Source organism: Oncorhynchus nerka, linkage group LG2 (assembly GCF_034236695.1).
Source record: "Oncorhynchus nerka isolate Pitt River linkage group LG2, Oner_Uvic_2.0, whole genome shotgun sequence".
Taxonomy (NCBI): Eukaryota; Metazoa; Chordata; class Actinopteri; order Salmoniformes; family Salmonidae; genus Oncorhynchus; species Oncorhynchus nerka.
Window position 1 is genome coordinate 57,377,291 of NC_088397.1, and position 19,482 is coordinate 57,396,772.

General features: G+C 42.7%; 1 protein-coding gene across 2 annotated transcripts in view; it reads right to left on the reverse strand.

Annotated features, from left to right (window-relative positions):
• Positions 1–10,276: 10,276 nt before the first annotated feature.
• LOC115138382 (calcium/calmodulin-dependent protein kinase type 1-like) overlaps positions 10,277–19,482 on the reverse strand; it is a 77,896-nt gene continuing 68,690 nt past the window's right edge. For both annotated transcript variants that reach the window (XM_029675182.2, XM_029675192.2), the window contains 10 exons: positions 18,133–18,264; positions 15,293–15,367; positions 14,419–14,557; positions 13,790–13,916; positions 13,373–13,448; positions 13,112–13,224; positions 12,561–12,639; positions 12,314–12,401; positions 11,973–12,120; positions 10,277–11,591 (listed from right to left, as the gene is read on the reverse strand). In XM_029675182.2, coding sequence (XP_029531042.1) covers positions 11,488–11,591; positions 11,973–12,120; positions 12,314–12,401; positions 12,561–12,639; positions 13,112–13,224; positions 13,373–13,448; positions 13,790–13,916; positions 14,419–14,557; positions 15,293–15,367; positions 18,133–18,264 — 1,081 coding nt within the window. In that variant the 3' untranslated portion in view covers positions 10,277–11,487. The remainder of the gene's footprint in view (positions 11,592–11,972; positions 12,121–12,313; positions 12,402–12,560; positions 12,640–13,111; positions 13,225–13,372; positions 13,449–13,789; positions 13,917–14,418; positions 14,558–15,292; positions 15,368–18,132; positions 18,265–19,482) is intronic.

The window sequence follows — 19,482 nt, forward strand, 5'->3', positions numbered from 1 at the left end:
CTCCTAACACTTCACTGACCGCCTTCCATCCACTCTCTTCTCTCCCTCTCTCTTCCCTCGCTTTTACTGCTCTCTGTTTTCTTTTCTTGTCTGGGCCACAGCATAAGCAGCATGTGACTTCATGTGTTTGCTGTTAGCAGTGCATAATTGTGTTTTAAATCTATTCGCTGACTAGGGACAAATTAGGTTAACGTTCCCATATTTTCCACCCCAGTTGTTTAAAGAGCTTGTGAGAGATTGTGTGGCTCATGTTTTCACGGCATGGACCAGAAAGCCTTTCATGATTGATGTTGGACAGTGTCGTTCCTGATTATTAATGTTCAGCTCGATGCCAGATCCTTCTTTTCCTCTGGGCCTTCCTCGACACCTCATCAACCACTAAAGCTGTGTATCTCAGGCCTGGTGTATTCAACTCATTGTTGCTGTTACAATATCTTATCAATCATTACACACTGCACAAGACGGTGTATGACCTGAACTTGTGTTTTGCTTGATTGCGTTCTTGATCATGCATAGAATCCTCCTATGCATGATCAAGAACGCAATCAAACAAAACACAAGTTCAGGTCATACACCGTCTTATCCCTGAATAATGTTTAGGATTGCCTATGATTCTTCATGGCGAAAGAATAACAAACTGGAGAATTCCTAATGTTACCATGATTGTAGTTGGGGGTGTCCGTATGTTTTGAGTTGACTTAAGCCAATGTGACGTTGTCTTGCCAGGGCAATAGAGTAGTTGAATGCAGAAACGTCAGGTATCTATCTACCTAGGTTACGATTACTCATGGTCTACAATTTAGGCTTCAGTCACAACCTTAGTTATTCCAGCATGGCCATGAAATGAAAGATTAGAAGTAAGGATTAGTAATTAGTAATATCATTGCTCTGATGTCTCTACGCTACAAAATGACCGTCAATGAGGCAACCTTTAAAAAAACGGAAAAAACACTTGCTTTTCATACACCTGTGAACAAATCACATTCGGTTTTTAGACGTTTGTTTTTTTGCACCACTTCCAGCTACATCTGGTCTCCCATCCAAGGACCAATCAGGACCAATCCTGCTTAGCTTCAGAGACAAATCCACAGTGGGATGCAGGGTGATATGTTGCTGGAATGAATGTGCCAAAACTTGTAACTGTAAAAAAAGGTAGCAAAAGCAAAGGCCAGGAAAACATAACCATAAATAGGGAACATTGCAGGAAAGAGGGAGGCATTTTATTTAATAACCGTATAATAAAATCACTAAGAACCCTTTTTGTATCCATGTACAATTAACTTGTTCTCGCATTTCAAAATGATTTCCTAGCAATATTTTGTTTTGCTATGTCGGTATTCCGCATCTGCGGTGGAAGGTGGTAGAACATTGTTTGAGGTCAGTACCACTGATGAGCCATCTTCTGTCTGTAGCGTCTGAACAATTTGGGCTACACACTAATATGACCCTTCTATGGAAAGACGAGACCACAGTTTCTAAACCCAACATCTCGAGAATTCCAGAAACATTTGCGAAACAGACCAAGCAGACCTGGCTGGGTTTAAAAAAAAGTTTTGGGGTTGTTAATTTTCTTGAAATCTAAAGGCACAACCTAGATTCGAGCCAATGTCTTAAGTAGTTGAACATGTTATTACTCCAACCTCGTGAAAGTGACAAACTGACACATTTTCATTTTCGTCAAAAACAACTTTATGTCGAAGTAGTGCCTTTGATCTGATGGCCTACACATGTGCATGCAGTTTGGCACGAGACGACCGTTAGACACGATGACGTGTTTCTAGCCAACGTCGCCATGACAAGTGTGATCTGGGATTTCTATTGGAGAACACTTTCTGCCTATCTTCATACTGTACTGTTATTGATGAGACTCTCATGAACTCAATGGTGTTCTCTGTTTTGAGCTACAACCCCCAAGTGTCACGGGACTCGTCTGGAGGTAACCCGGGACCTAAAATGTATGGAAGTGAATGGGGCATTTCCACATCAAAGGTATATGGATAATTCCACGTTTTCTCTATCCACTGCTTCGCAAATGTCCTGCAAAATGATTCCCTTGTCCACATTTGGGCTATTAAGATGCGGTCACCCTAATTCCACCAGTGGAAACATTGGTACTGCAACATCTTAACACCATATTTCCACGTGCGGAAAATAACATTATTTCAACCCCACATGTGAACTTGCAATTACACATGTGAAAGCCATATTTTCACATGTGGAGTTTTCTTGCATGTGATCCTGCAAATTAGATTTTAATATGTGAAACTGCAATTCTCCTTACATGTGAAATGGTGGTGTTAACATGTTTCACTCAGCATGTAAAACAGCAAATTTAACATGTGTTTTTTGTAAGGGCACACTTCCTTGGAATCTAAGGGTGACGTTCAGAATGTGGCTTTATATAGTTTATTTTCCCCAACTGCTGTTGGGACATGGCTGCTTAGGGGGAACCTGATCAGCCTATTTCAGGATGATATAATTCATACAGGGCTTCAAACACATCTGTGGGGAGGTGGGAGGAAGAAGGGTTCACATGCTGATCTCTGTTTCTCAGCCCAGTGTCAGCCAACTGTCATTCATCCTGGCCAGGCTGGTGAGGTAATGGCAATCATATCTCCCTGTCTGCTGGACTGTGGACCCGGAGGCCAGAGCAGCTTCATCCAAAGAGTCAGAGAGGAGACATGGGACTCTGACCGGACACATTGAACTCCTGACCATGTGCTCATTCCCAACCCTCCCTCGCCCCCTTCCTCCTACTCTCTCCCTTCCTCCCTCCCTCTCTCCCTCCCAAACCAGGTCAGCAGGTTCAGATACATAGAGAGGAAGAGGAAGAGACAGAAAGAGACAGAAAAGAGAAAGCGAGAGAGCAACACAGCAAGCAAGGGAAAGAAGAGAAAGGGAGAGAAACATTGACAGAAAGAGAGTGTATGATGGATGGCAGGAATAGATGGCCAGCACATTTGACACACTGCTCTCTGACCAGACCTTTGGGAGGAACAGACATTACCAGAACTTTGAATCCTTGTAACTGTCTCCTTGTAACAGACATGGAGAGAAAGCAATCCTTAAAAAGGTGTTGTTGTCTGCCATGAAGCATCAATGTGTACACACCAAACGTGTTATCCCGCTGTTGCTACTAGGGTTAGCATGAGTCATTCTGAAAGGGACCCTGGGCGGAGCACGCACGAGCTTGTATGTTGACATCAGCATCAGCACCTGATCTTGTAAAATGTGGTCATGTCCAGTGTGAACTATAGTTACCTCTTCCGTCCTGTTCAGGGACATTATGCCATATTAATTATTTCCCATTTTGTATTGGTCCATCAATTAAATCTATTCATCTACAATGCCTATTCAACTTTATCTTCAGACTGTTACAGATTTGTAATTTGTGATAAATACCCGGCCAACTGGCACATTGAAACACAGGAAGCATGGTAGAATGATTAAAACAACCACTTCAACACGGATCTATTTAGATCACAGAATTGAGAAAAGTCCTAGAGAAACACTGAGAAACCTTCTGCGTATTCTAAACACACACACACACATACACTATTTGCTTGTTCATGCACCTCCTCCTCTGTAGCTCTCCCAAAATGTCTGTGTATTTATGAGACCTGAACGCCACATAAATTCTCCTTCACAGGACGGTTGGCAGCAGCACCACTTTTCCCATCCCAGGCCTTAAACCCAGAGCACCTCACAGACACACACTCTCGCTCACTCACTCGCTCACTCACTCACGCACGTGCTCTCACACACACAAATGCACGCTCTCACAAACAGTGGGTCGTCTGTCTGGCCTGCCTTTGTGAGCGCTGATCGGTTCGGTTCTGGGAAACTCTCCCTTTCCTCTCTCTACATCACCAGTAAAAGCTCCCCATGAAAAAAGGTCTGAATGGCCAGACAGAACAATGTGAAGACAAGGTAATGGAAGGATTCTGTGTGGGCTAGGGTTATTTAAACACAGATATCGTAAATTAAGATGGATGTGACTGTAAACGACAGAGAATGTTTGTTACTGTCTAACGTGTTTGTCACAGAGGAAACATCATGTCAAGATTAAAGTATTATAACTAATTACATTTGGCATTTAAATGTGCACATTTTAAAAGGTATTTGCATGACAGCTAAATGTGTTTGTGTGTGCATATTGTATGTATATGTGTGTATAACCCAGCTTGTCCAATCAATGAGAAGGTGTTCCTGTCTGTGTACACATTGCCCCGAGGAACTCAAAGGACCCATGGCCCTGAAATTCCATTCTCTCTCTGGTCCTTTCATCCATTGTTGCAATGGAAGCATTCTGAGAAGAATCGCATTCTAAAGACTACGGGTACGGAAAAAAACACTCATTCATAATTCTCTTTCTAACCCTCTCTTTCCATGCTCTCTTCATAACCTCAATTTTTCCCCTCTATTTCTGACACTCACTTGGGAGCTCTGGGCTGTCTGTTTGCCTGTGTATGTGAGAGTTTTGTAATAATTCCAGTTTTCATAGAGTCGGGTTTCAAACCTGTCAGTAATACAAATAGCATGTGTCAAGTGTCTGGCAGGGTTTGATCTACTCTGATGGGACATGGACCCCTTAAAGTGGAAAAATAACCCATTCTCCTGCGCTCACTCTCTCTCTCATCCATCTGTTTTGACTGCAACAAGTAGTTTGATAGATGGTTTCTGTTAGATTTACCAGCAAACATCCGCCTGCAGACAGATAGACTAGAATGTAAGCAGGTTGAAAGATAAATGTGTAGACTGACAGACATACTCATCATAACAGACAGGCAGGCAGATAGACCGATAGAGAGACAGTTCACACATTTTCCCAACTCCCTATTCTCCTTTCAGAAACCTACTTGTAAAGGGTCTGGATTTATTTTGGATCCAACATCTGACTGCTGACAGTATCTAGGCCAATTTAATATTTTTTGTCTATAGAAAAATGAAGAGGCGCATTTATTAATGAGAAAGGTTTTCCGTTCACAAGCCAGCCTTTTTCACTGTTGCTCTGGCACCTTGCGGAGCATAACGTTCCAGGTTTCGGACCAGGAACCCATCTCATCTGTATATACTGTTTTCTATACTATTCTACTGTATCTTAGTCCGTTCCGCTCTGACATCGCTCGTCCATATGTATATAGTCTTAATTCATTCCTACTTAGATTTGTGTGTATTGGGCATACAGTATGTTGTGATATTTGTTAGATATTACTTGTTAGATATTAATGCACTGTAGGAGCTAGAAGCACAAGCATTTCAATAGACACACAATAACATCTGCTAAGCACGCGTATGTGACCAATACAATTGGATTTGACTTGATTTGAAAACATGACCTTGTCCTGTTCGACGGCCCTGTGAACACACACTGGACACACCCTGTGGTGACTTCATAGTACCCTCTGGGGAACTGAGGAGGCGTGACTGCGCTCTAACCAACCTCTATAAAATAAGCATAAGATATTTGATTGATGGGTCAGTGAAGTAACTACACATTTGCATATTTAGGATTACAGTTATGGTGGTAGAGATAGAAATATAGAACCAGTGCCCAGGCACTTTCAGTCCCCAAGTGTAGATGGACACAGGGGGCACATGTAACTCCCGGCACCGCTGGCAGACACGGACCCAATGTGGTGCTGACGACAGGCGTATGGGCAGTTAGAAGGACATGGTGTGTGTGTGTGTGTGCACACCATGAAACATATCATATATTCCAATACACTCCAGGCTCAGGCCTTTGACATACTCTGAGCAAGATTGTCACGTTCTGACCATAGTTCTGTTATTTTATTCTTTGTTTTAGTATGGTCAGGGGCGTGAGTTGGGGTGGGCAGTCTATGTTTGTTTTTCTATGTTTGGTTTCTGTGTTCGGTATGGTTCTCAATCAGAGGCAGGTGTCGTTAGTTGTCTCTGATTGAGAATCATACTTAGGTAGCCTGGGTTTCACTTTTGGTTTGTGGGTGTTTGTTTTCCGAGTCAGTGTTTGGTGCCACACGGAACTGTTTCGTTGATGCACGTTAGTTTGTTTTGTTCTAGTGTTCTGTTGTTTTTCGTATTAAACATAATGGACACATACCACTCTGCGTTTTGGTCCGATCCTTACTCCTCCTCAGACGAAGAGGACGATACCCGTTGCAAAGATAACCTTGGATATTGAATAGTAACAGTTAAATATAGAAGCAATAAAGGCCTAGTGAGCTAATTTTGTGAGAGAAAAATAACATTATTTATCAGCAACACTACTTCCCATGGCTATGAATGAGTGGTGATTGGTCAGAGTTTATATGAGGTCCAAGGTCAAATTCTCAGTTCAAATCTTCAGTCCATCAGGTTAGCAGGTGAAACCAAACACATTTCCCATGGGCTTACACTATGGTGATGAAGTATTCCCTGTTAGAAAAGGTTTTAGGACTCTACTAACGAAAGAACAAGGGAGGGAGCTGAGGGCTTTCAAATAGATTGTGTCACTCCAAAACCCCAACCGTGAGATCCTGTCTGAACAGTAGAAGATTCAAGAGGAAGTCTTAACTGGATATATCCAAATGTTAAATGGGGAACTGGGAGGTGGGGCAGCCCTATTGTGGGGGTTAGGGTTAGGATGTGGACATGAAGCTAGGGTAAGAGTTAGGTTTATGGCTAGGGTTAATGCTGAGGGTACAATGTATTAAAGACCAATGGAGGGATCGGAAAGAGTCCTAGCAAGGGCTTAGGAGCTTTACTTTTATTGTCCCTATTGGTCAGATTGGAACTAGGGCAGGTGAGGTGGCCTCTGATTCTCTCTTCCTCTCAGTCTCTCTTGTTGTCGATCTCTCTCTCCCAGACAGGAGGAATGCTGGGTAAATGAGGCTGTGGTGAGATGAGGCAGGGGAAGACTACTGCAGATAGACAGAAGGAGTCTGGCAGTCTCAGAAGATAACTCACATGGAAGGAATTATGGTGGTATTGCCAGGAAAATTTTACTGATTGAAAATAGAGAGTGGGACGATGTGGATTTGTATTAATTTTTTTACCTTTTATTTAACTAGGCAAGTGAGTTAATTAAGAACAAATTCTTATTTTCAATGACTGCCTAGGAACAGTGGGTTAACTGCCTTGTTCAGGGGCAGAACGATGATGAAGGTGAGAGAGTGAAAAGATGCAGAGAGGTAATGATTGTTACGCAGAGATGTAGGGTTAGGGTGAGACCAAGGTTCTACCCAAGGTTCTCTCTTCCCTAGGGGGCCATTGAGCAGTATGCATTATCTGAAATTAAATAGATTTGTTGAATTATCACTTGACTTTGCTGAGTCACCCCCCTAACTCTCCTTCCTTCTTCTCTCCTTACTCTCATCATCCTTCTGTACTTCAGATTCAGCTTCCCAGCTGACATTAATCTAGGGTTTTAAACCAAGCCACCAAGTCTCCCCATCCCTTTAAAGGGGAAGAGAGATGTGTTTCAGAAGGCTGAGGTTAGTGGGGTATAAACCACTAACATCTGAGGGAAAGTTACATGGCTGGTAGTTATGCAGGAAACCTGAACATCCAAACAGCAGAGAAAGAATATATAATAACGGAGTGCGTACTGGCAGAGAAGTCAGGCGCAAGGAGAGCGAAAACTGATTTACAACGGTGTCGTTCCATAAACATAAAAACCACCGTAAACAGAATAATCAATGAATGGGTCAAACAAAACCCAGTATCCACCAGCATAACGTACACAAGCACTACAAGAAACAATTCCGGACAAGGACCTGGGGGAAACAGAGGGTTAAATACACAACATGTAACTGATGGAATTGAAACCAGGTGTGTGGGAAGACGAGACGAAACCAATGGAAAATGAAAGGTGGATCGGCGATGGCTAGAAGGCCGGTGACGTCGACCGTAGAACGCCGAACGCCGCCCGAACCAGGAGAGGGACCAATTTCGGCGGAAGTCGTGACAGTGAGTGAAACTTGAATGAATTCACTATCCTGGTGCACTTTGTCTGCAACGACAGGACAATATCAGACTTTTAGGACACAGCCTGAGTATCAAGTTGGACTTCAAGGACCAATAAGCTGTAAAGCAGGACACAGTTAGACAGACAATGCATAGACAGAGTAGTTTTAATATACCATCAGTTTACAAATCAGTTCAAAGTACAGTACAAATAATTAGCTTTGATACTTAACAATACTCCGCAGTTAATATTCAATAGCTCACGATGCATTGCATCCATGCATTAGTATAGTAGCTTTTACAAAAAAATACTATATTATATACTTCACTATGCATACACATTTTCATTTACATAATTTACTTCCAATAAAAAACATAAAGAACAGAAAATATAACTAAATACACTTTTCTTATCAAAGGACTTGTTCAGATTGTTAATTTGGAGTAAGCAAATGTCAATGTGTAAACTCATCAAATAAACATCAGCTATCAAATAACCATCACCTATTGAGATACAGTGAAGCCCTTCATATACATTTTGAATACAGAACGTTTACCACTTGAGGTAAGGCTAGAATGCCTTCTTGTGATGTGCAAATGTGACAATAGCGTCCTCTCTAAAATACCTCTAGTCTTCATCTACTATTCGGCTACAAGAAACTACTAAACTATGCCTAACTCTATCCTCTAGAACGGTCTGTTTCTATTCCTTCACCTCTCTCTATCCCTCCTTCTCATCTCTCAGTCTCCCTCTCTCTTTATTTCTCTCTAATCAGAATGAATGGGTTAAAGCCCTGGGCAGTGGACATAGAGGGTTACCTGCCTCCTCCAATCTGCCCACCCTTGTTCGGACACTCTACCCTCACACACTCTAGGGACATTTTCACTCTACCACAAACAACTTTACTATCCAAACATATTAGTGGAGATCAAATAGAAGATAAAGCCAATAATACATTTTAAAGAATTACTCACAATTGTTACTGTTAGTCACACTTGAAGATATGACAACTTGCACTGCCCTTGTCTGTGTCCACACAAATGGCACTCACTATTACCGTAGTTTAACAAAGGAAACAATCATAGAATCAAACGATACATTCAGGGGGAAAGCTAGAGTTGGAGAAGTTAGCCTCTCTTTTAATTTTCAGAACATCACTGAATAGAAAGAGATCAGTCCCTGTCCTCCACTATATCTGGAAGACCTCAACATGTAGTCAGTCTCATTGGTTTCCAACATGTCAATCTCAGCTCATGAAACCAAATGTTGGCACCTTTTTAGTGATTAGCCATTAACACTGTACTAATTTGACTTGAAAGTCATTCCTTAATGAAAATGGCACTACTCTTAGTTCAATGAATGTCTCTTTAAAAAAATAACCGACGGGGCATTGGGCAGAGTAGACCATTTGGTACACAACATTGAGAGCAAGACTCAATCAAAAGGTCTATGTTGTGACAGCTCAATATCAACAAGCGGAACAGCACAGCCATTGATCAGAATTTAGAACCAACACACTACACAAAAGCCACTGAAACAGTAAACGTCAAGGCAAATTTGTGTCAATCATTTAGCTTTGAATGCAATGCAGGCTATGGCAAGTAGGTCTGTAGAGTCAATGCCTGTGTGTTGGACTAGCTAGAGTGAGGACAAAGAGGATGTCCCTCTACCCTCTAGTCTCATGTCGCCACACATCCAAGTCCTGTCCACTTGGCTATTGAAATGAACGTGAAAAAGTCCTAAATCTTACTTACAGTAGGAGCTTACAACCCACTGGACTGGACTGGTAATTTAAACACATTGTACCCTTCTCATCAGAGAATTCAATCAAGTCAGTATGTGTTTATTAAAAGTGTGAGCATTATATGGCAGCTAATTTGAGTACAGTAAATGTATGAAGATGATGGATTGAATGTAAACTGAACTGTTGAAAAAACAAAGGAACAATAAAAAATGAGTAAAGTGAAATTCTTTGATATAAAATCCTGCATTCTCTTTTAGGTAACCAAAAGTATGTTCTAAATGACCTTATAAACTGGGTGGTTCAAGCCCTGAATGCTGATTGGCTGACAGCTATGGTATATCAGACCGTATATCATGTGTATGACAAAAAGTTTATTTTTACTACTCTAATTACCTTGGTAAGCAATAAGGCACCTCGGGGGTTTGTGGTATACTGTATGGCCAATATACCACGGCTAAGGGCTGTATCCAGGCACTCCACGTTGTGTCGTGCTTAAGAACAGCCCATAGCCGCGGTATATTGGCCATATACCACACCCCCTTGTGCCTTCTTGCTTAATTATGATGAGTGAGAGAGAAGAAATGATGAGGTGAGACAATGAGATGTATATTTACATTCTTTAATTCAAGTTCTCTCTGTACAGATACAAAGGCTTGAAAAAATGAAGTATTAACTAGTACTAAGAGGAATGGCTGTGTATGTAAGTCTATCTCCAGGGTATTACACTTCTCAACTGGAAAAGCGATCTGGACAGATCTGGACCGAGGTGAAAGTCTGTATTTAACGATAGAATTGCCACGTTGAAATATATACAAACATACAACGATAGAAATGAAATAGCCGCTAATGCTCGTTCAACTGTGCAGAGATATAGAGACGTATCTTCAGATTTCTAAAAGCCACCAGAAAATAAACATTTGATACTGTTCTAAAGGCAGCATAGAGAAGAAGTCCCTGTGCTGAATCTGTTCAAATCAGAAAGCCTTATTCTGTTACAAGCCTGTGGTGGGAGCACAACCACGAACTTACAGTTGTGAAACACAACCATGCTGAGAAAAAATAGAAGAAAGAACAGATCTAGCTAAATGCTGGGTCTACTGTATACTAGCCCAATGGATGAAGTATTCTCACATTGATTATCCAGATGTGGTATTAGGTGAATGCTTCTAGGGCTACATTTATATATAAAAAGAATATTAAGATACAACAAAGCCATACAAATGTAATGCTGAAGGACTAAATTCATTAAGGTCATAAAGATGTGTATCTGCAGTACAGGAACTATAACATAATGATTACCACCATACACGATTTTGCAATAGACTCGTCACGCTATAAAACACCTGCCGCCAACATGCAAGGGGACCTGTCACCTCATCATGCAGAAATCATCCATGGATTCTGTCAAAGTGGAAAGACAATGAAGATAGAAAACACCATGCACATAAATGCAGAGATATAAAAAGCAGACGCACATTTTAAAAGGATGAGTAAAACCCTGTCCAAGCTCTGTCCCGCTTCCAAAATATATGAGCCAGGATTATTCTGGGCACCATACCTCTTTCTCAATGTTCTCCTCCTTTCCTTTCCTCTGCCCTCTCATCTCATCCCCCGCTCTCACCCAATCCGTTCAAATGACCTCCTCTGTTGACATCGAGTCCCTCCTCCCCACCCTGGATTCATAACCTGCCTTCCCCTCCTGGTGGCGGGTTGCTGGAACAACTCTGTATTTCTGGCCAGACAAGGGAGTTCTCTGGTCTCCAGAGGTAAATGGGAAAGTCATTGGTTGGCCTCGCGTGGCCTGGGTGTGCAGGGATCAGACCCGGCTGGTTGGATGGCAGCGGTAGGTGCAGTTGGAGAGGTGGTCGCGCTCCGCCCCCCCATCAGCACTCTGGGAGCAGCCCCCCTCACACGGAGACTCTGGAACACAGAGAGAGAGAGAGCGAGAGAGAGGATCACCACACATAGATCTGAAAACTCTTCTACACTATAAATCTGTCTCTTATTAGCCTTTTTCAGCCTGGACACTAGGCAAGGATTACATATCAAAGTGTTACTGAGTGAGACAGTGTTTTGAGACGTGCGTAATCCTGAGCCTAATACACTGTGAAAGGGACTGGTTATTTTCTGGAAACATACTGTACCTAGCAACAAGACCCACTGGGGATGAATGAACAAAACAGAACAGCAAAATTAAGTATTTTTCACAATATCAAGTCGTGTCTCCACAGATTTGAATAAGTTTAGCTACACTTGAATAGTCCTAACTTGTGTGGTGTGGCGGTGCTTTGACCCACTGACCAGTGGTGTCCTCTGTTTCTGTGGCCTCAGACAGCAGCAGGTGGGCTCTGAGAGGGCTGGGCAGGGTGGTCTGACTGGCGGCCTCCTGACTGGTGCCCAGCTGCAGACGCCTCATATGACGTACCACCGCCGTGGCATTAAACGCTTGCTGCGGGGCAGAACATTTCAATTAAGATCAGAATTTTGAAAAGTGATACATGATAAACGCCATAACAACTCTACTGACTTAATAATAGTCCGCTGAATACTGCAGGATCTTTAGTATTCTACTAATATACTAAACACAGCACACCAGCACAAATGTATTTGCATTTTGACGAGGACCAAAAAAAGTAACTCACCCTCCACTTGCTCTTGGCAAAGTTCTTCCTGATCTGAGCACTGACAGACTCATGGATGTTCTTATCTAGAGCGGTGTCACCAGCGATCCTGAGGGACAGAGAAAGACACGAGGGGACAACTTCTGCTGGTTGTCACAAGAACAGGTGAACGCTTGGCAAAAGTACACATTTAGTCGATTATTCTCGACATGATAAAGTCGCGTTGTGTGTGTGTGTGTATTGTGACGGAGAAGATGGTGTTCACTACCAGGGGTGCTGCAGAGCCTGGTCACATGTGTAGCGTATCCTGGGGTCCTTCTCCATCAAGTGGACTATGAAGTCTTTGGCTGAAAACACAGAATGAAAAGTCATATATTTAACTCAAATGCAATGTTTTTTTAAAAACATACATTAGATCTAATGATGCTACTTACACAGAATAAAAAGGTAGCTGATGCAGAAAAAGACTCCTAGACTACTACAGTAAAAGGAGCTTCACTGCAGCAGAAACACTGTCCAGACTGACTTGACAGTAAAATACATAAACTGGCCATGTGCCTTTGGCCTGACTTCAGAAACTCCCCACAGGACTATGTACTGTACCATGACCCCCAGAGCTCTATGTAATGGTGATCTCACAGGGCCTCAGTGATTGTTCTATGGCCAGTGAGTGTATTATGGTTAATCCCATCACACACACACTGACAGCTTGGCAGGAACACTCAAACCATAACAAACCCCAGACCAAGGTAAGTAATTTACAATAATATGAAACTGCTGACAAACAGAACTAATAATGACAACATAGGTCTACTGGACCTGAGTCAGAGATATCGTCCCAGTAAGGAGAGTCAAACTCATATTCAGCCTTCAGAATCTGCTCAAAAAGCTTGGCGTCGTTCTCGTCATAGAACGGAGGGTATCCACACAAACTGCGTCAGAATAAGAGCACAAAGGCATCATGTGAGAGTTAGGGAATGAGTTGATTGTTGAAAATGATGAAGTGGATACTAGGGTAACACAGTAAGACTGGTAGGAGAAAGACTAAAGTGAAAGAGCCAGTCCAACCCCATGACTCACAGGATGTAGGCGATGACACCGATTGACCAACAGTCCACCGCCTTGCTGTATGGTTTCTGGGCCAATACTTCAGGGGCTGCCAACGATAAGAGAGCAGCGTTTTCATCAGCATCATTACACATCTAGCCTGACATGATCACTGGGTGTGCGCTTGCTCTCAAAACAGAGGGCTCTTTTCAATCTGTATTGCTGAAGCGATTGTAGCGCTATAAATGTAAAGGTCATTTCCTATTGAACCGTTTACAGTGAGTGCAGTCTCCGCTAACGTGGGAACAATGCCTTTTAATTTCAACCATGCTAAAATGCTGGATTTCCGCAATACGGATAGAAAAGAGCCCTAAATCATAGAAATCATGCTCTTGAAACATAGACAGACACACACAAAGGCATGTACTGATCAGTACCAGTCCTCCTTACCCACGTATCCTGGTGTTCCGCAGGCTGTGGACATGACACTTCCAGATCCCTCGATCTTCGACAGGCCAAAGTCACTGATCATGATCTTAGAGTCCTCTTCCATACTGTAGTACAGAAGGTTCTCCGGCTGGAAAAGAAGACAGAGCATTCAATCAACTTTATTGTTCACTAACATTTTATAAACAGACACACACAGACTGGGGAAATAATTTGTTATTCAAACTAATGATCAATCAGTTTACACGCTGCTGAACTGCCTGTAAACAAATTATCTCATTGGAGGAGTAAAGATAATTCATCTAATTTAAAAGGCACTAAAGAATGATTGGGACAAAGGCATCATGTGCCTAGGCAACAAACATGTTCCATACTATAAGGTCACCCTTAAACCTCTAGTAATTAGTAATACACTAATCGCAAAATAGTAAAATGGTTGAAATTCAAAGTTGCAATTTTCATAGCACACCTGGTATCTTCATCTTATAGAGTGGCTATCAAACATCCAGTATTGTGACTATTCAGTCATTGGACAGAAAGAAGAAGGTAAATGACTCCAGTGTTAAACACTGAAATCTCCTCTTTCACTGTCATACACACCACCTGACCCTTGACCCCTAACCCAGGCTCACCTTCAGGTCGCGGTGTACGATGCCCATGTCATGGAGGTATTTGACAGCGTCCAGGATCTGCTGGATGAGCTTGCTGGCATCTTTCTCTGTGTAAAAGCCCTTCTCCACTATCCTGTCAAACAGCTCCCCACCAGACACCCTGGACAGAGAGGAGGAAGGCGTCTGACATACACCTGCTAAGTATGTCCATTTAACTTCCTGCTATATGCCTACATCACCACTAGGTGGAGGCATTGCTTCTTCCTAGATGAACCCACCACTGCTCTCTGTGTATCAGCTCTAACATCAAGCTAAAGCCATGTCATGCTGCCTCCCAGAGAGAGAGAGAGAGAGGGGGGGGGGGACAGAGAAAAAGAGTGAGAGAGAGAGAGAGAGAGGGACAGAGAAAAAGAGTGAGAGAAAGAGGAGGGAAGGAAGGGGGGGAAGAAAGAGAGGGATAAAGGGGATTTTTGTTTGTGCGAACCCCCAACTGTTCTTTGGTTAAATCTGAATGCCCTTACGGCAGTGTTGCTAAAGTGAACACCCCCCCCCTTCATCTCACCACCCACTGTTTTCAACAGTAAAAGCAATCTCTATCTCTCTCACATACCATTCCTTCTCTTCTCTGTGTGTGTGTGTGTGGGGGGGAGGGGGGGGGCAGTCTGTGACTTGACTTCTGTTGGGATCAGTTGGGATCAGGGAGTCTAATACACACACGCAAACACACATACATTGCAGAGGAATAATCTTGAAAGTTTTCAAACTGAAGGCTGCCTCTTCACAAGTCAGAGAGTGACTTGGTTGAGGGACAGAAAGGGGTAACATGGGTAGAAGGAGAACAGAGAGAGAGAAAAAGATAGAGGCAGGTCATAAAGCCAGCAGGATGATCACTCACAGCTGCATAACCAGGTAGAGGTGAGATTTACTCTCAAAGATGTCCTCCAGGGAGACAATGTTGGCATGTTTTAACCTAGAGAGAGAGAGAGATAGAGAGAGAGAAAGAGAGAAAAAGAGAGTCAAAGTCACAAACATTGTACATTACCATTAGAAATACAGAACTGTCTGACAACGTATGGTGGTTAAACATAGCATTCTGTGATTTTCTCTGAGATCATTCTCATTCATTCTGTATCTAAATAAACATCATAGGGAGCACTTCATATTGAACAAGTATTATTTTATATTAAAAAGGTACTTTATACATAATCTCGGTTATATATAATCTTGGTTAACCCAGAGCTAAAGTCTCATGTAATTGGTCAGATGGTTGATTAAGTTCTGGGTCCATGTTAAGAGAAGGAAAGAAGAGCTCCACCCTCTCTCTTTGCAAGTTATGACAAATCTGTAGGCCAAATGTCCCCTCACCTTCGGAAATTCGAAAGATGCTAACACCTGCGAAATCATGATTTGTCCAAAGCACCGGAACTAATGCTGCCCGTTATCTCACATCTTCCATTATATCATGACAGCTCTATGGTACCATTTCTGGTTACACAGTCCGTCGACGAGAGATTACGATATGTATGATACTAATTATCACTAATATTAGTTTAAGCTGGAGCTAGAGTTGTGTTGCCAGTGTTGACTGTGTGGTGGCAGGCGTCTCTCTAATTGGTTGAGCAGTGTATTCTGACGCCCCCCTGAGAGTCATTGGCGTGGAGACAGAACAGAACACTGAGCAGGTGAGTCACGGCTCTGGAGGTGGCTTTCTTCCATCATCCCCATGCTGCCCACCTACAACACTTCACCTTACACTCAAAGACTGAGAAAGACTGTTTACATACACGCACACCCCAGCCACGCACACACACATACACACTCACTCACTCACTCTCTCTCACTCAGACACTCCTCACAATCTTCTTTACTGTCATTTTTCAATCTTTGGTTTGAGCTCAGCTTGAGTGTAGGAGCCATGAATTGGGGTAGAAAGCTAACAATGCTCCAACACAAGGCCAAATCCTCCAAGAGTAGCTCCTCTATCAATAGGTGTCTCTCTCTCTACACCAAAGTATCATGGCACAGCGCAGGTAGAATACATTACTTTCCCCTTAAGCTACTGATAGTCCATCCATCTGTGTCACTACATTTTGAGAATGTAGACACTTGTCACACTGGCACGGCTCGGAGAGAGGCCAAAACAAAAATGGAACCGCACCGCAGTATCAATTTTGTATCACGTGTGTTCCTATGCCCTGTCTGAAACATTGCTGCCTGGGGAAAATCACAACACATTATCATTGGCAGGGGTCCAACTGAGACAAGAGGGAGATTATAAAAGCCTTTCAATTTCATTATGGTCTCTGTAAAGTGTTTCATTGAGTTGAGAGAGTGAGCAGAGGTAATGAATTGCTCCATGCAGGGGCTGACTAATGGTTTTGTGCAGGACTCTGGGGGGATACATGCAGTACAGTACAGTAGGCTAAACTATAATAGAGTAAGGGAAGTTAGCGGCACAGCCCCTTCAACAGCTATAAAGGGTTATCCTTATCTCTCTCTCTCTCTCTCTCTCAGTAAGAAGTAAGAAACTGTCCCTCTTATTTGTATAAACTTGATTAACACTTTGCCATGTGATGTTACAGATCTATGCGGGACCATGAAGAGGTTTGTAGGGGCTTGGGGTTGATTACAGACTGTTAACAGATAACTATCCACAACCCTTCCCACTGATACCAACTACCCACTATATTCTACACTGTTTTTTACTTCGTGCTGTCTGATGCAACTCTGGGTGACTCAGCAGCTTTGTCTTGTTTCATTGCCTTACTAGCCAAAATCCTTGCCCCAGCCAAACGCTATGCCACGCCCACAGACTTTAGTTTCTTCTCCGCTATGAGTCTGGATCTGAGTACCTCCCCAATGATTTCTAGAACGCGAACACATTCTAACCATTCTGATTGGTCCCAGAAACTGATGGATGGGCCAGAGCCAGAACACAAAGCGGCATTTTGAAAATTTGTCAATGGCTCTGATACTCTGATTGGTTAGAGATGATCCGATCGCTGATTACTTTGTTTTGTATAACACCCTTAATTTTGACGTCACCACAAACGACTTCAACGATGGCAGCCTCGGACTGAAGTATGTAGCGAACATAGTGCAGAGGAAGAATTCATTTTGAGTTGTCAGACAAGTTGTTTCATGGGTGCAGTAGTGATGTCCTCTAACAGATGTTTTTACACCGTCATTAAGAGGCAGCCATCTTGCCTTGAGTAATTGGGTAAACAGACAGACAGAGTTCAGAATCTCACTTCAGGTTTCTCTGACAGTTCATGACCTCATGGGAATACACTAATGGGAAGAGTAGGAGGCTGTGTCACTACTAGAAGAATGAGGTGATCTGCAATGAAAATGGTACAATTCTGGCTTAATTTGGCTTTTGGGAGTTTAAGGTCTCTCTCTGTATCTCTCTCTCTCTTTCCTTCTTTCTCTTTCTCTCTCCCTCACAATCTCTCTCTCATCCCCACATTCTCAGCTCGAGAAATATCCCTGTATATTCACTAGGCCTCTGTGTCTCATGTAACCCAGGTAACAAGAGCACTATAAATAGCTTAAGCCCCTCTAGTTTCATAGTTTCCGGCTTAGTCCGTAATTCCGCAGTTTTAAAGGGAGGTATTTTAACCAGACTGTCATTACTGCAACTGTAGTCACTATCTGTCTCAGAGTTAAATCACTTGCTCCCCTAACATCAATAAGCAACCAGGGCATGTAAATGTGTGTGTGTTCATCACTCACTTGTGCAGGACAGCGATCTCATTTTCTATGCTGTTCTCTTTGCCTTCCAGGGCTTTCTTAGGGATGCATTTGATGGCCACCAGTTTCTGTGTCCTCTTCTCTTCCGCTAGGACCACCTCAGAGAAAGCCCCCCTGAAACACAAAGACAGGTCAGCCAAAGACATCACAGACCGCCAATCACATCTTATTCACATCATTTTTCTCAGCAACCATTTTAATTAGTAATCCAGGCCATCCCTCCAAGAGACAACAGAGGCAAAAAATCATTGTAAAAGGTTATGAACCAGAAAGAACCCAGCTCTACAGTTGGAGTCCATTGTCCATTCAAACCATTCTAAATGTTACTAAGAGGCCTAGATACAAGAAAAGATGTTCTTAATTTCTCCTCTAAATGAATACTGAGGAAACTAGACATTTGCCTGGGAGGATATTGGTTGGCATTACTATGTACAGGTATATTATCAGTGCTCCAGTACCCATTCTGAAGTCAGTGGAGCAAGATCTGGAAAACCTTGCAATCTTGTCTCAACAAGCAGGGGTTACAAAATCGTTTTTTGTAATTTTACCCAAATAAAACAATTTTCTAGTCTCACTAGATAAAATATACTTTATTTCTGGCCAGATTCTAAAGCCACAGTTGGCCGTGACCCAGGAGGCTTTTGCCATGATGCTGATGCATCATCTGGGAAACACCATAGGTCAACTCATGAGAGAGATAGACACAATGAAGAATGACAGAGAGAGTGGGAGAGTGAAAGAGTGAAAGAGAAAAAGAGAAAGTGAGAGAGAGAGAAAGTGAGAGAGAGAGAAAATGAGAAAGAGAGAAAGTGAGAGAGAGAGAGAAAGTGAGAGAGACAGTGAGGATGTTCCCCAATGATGGAAAAAGTTTGGGAACCACTGATCTAACTACTGTGGAAACGGAACCCAGCTGCAACCCAAGGGGACTGGCCACAGCCCACCACTTAGGAAGCACTGTTCTAAACGGGTCATTATGATTCTGGGCCCAAATCTAGCCCTGCATCAGGGGGTGGGAGGTTACCAGTTCAAATTCCTCTCTAGAATCTGGGGCAGTTGCCATTCTGAACTATGAAGCCACCAGGAGGGACCAGACTAGAAATGGCAGAGAGGGCAAAAATAAGACCAGTGATAATGATGATGATGGATGATGATAATGATAATGATGATCTGATAAGCTTGCCAGACTGTTTCAGGATTAGCCAGCTCTATTGACAGTACCACACCCTCTCGTGTGTCAATGTGTTCTGTTTACTCAGAAGATACGTAATTACAGACAGTAAACATGATCTAGTCTAAACAGTACATTTAGATATATGACTGATAACGATGCCT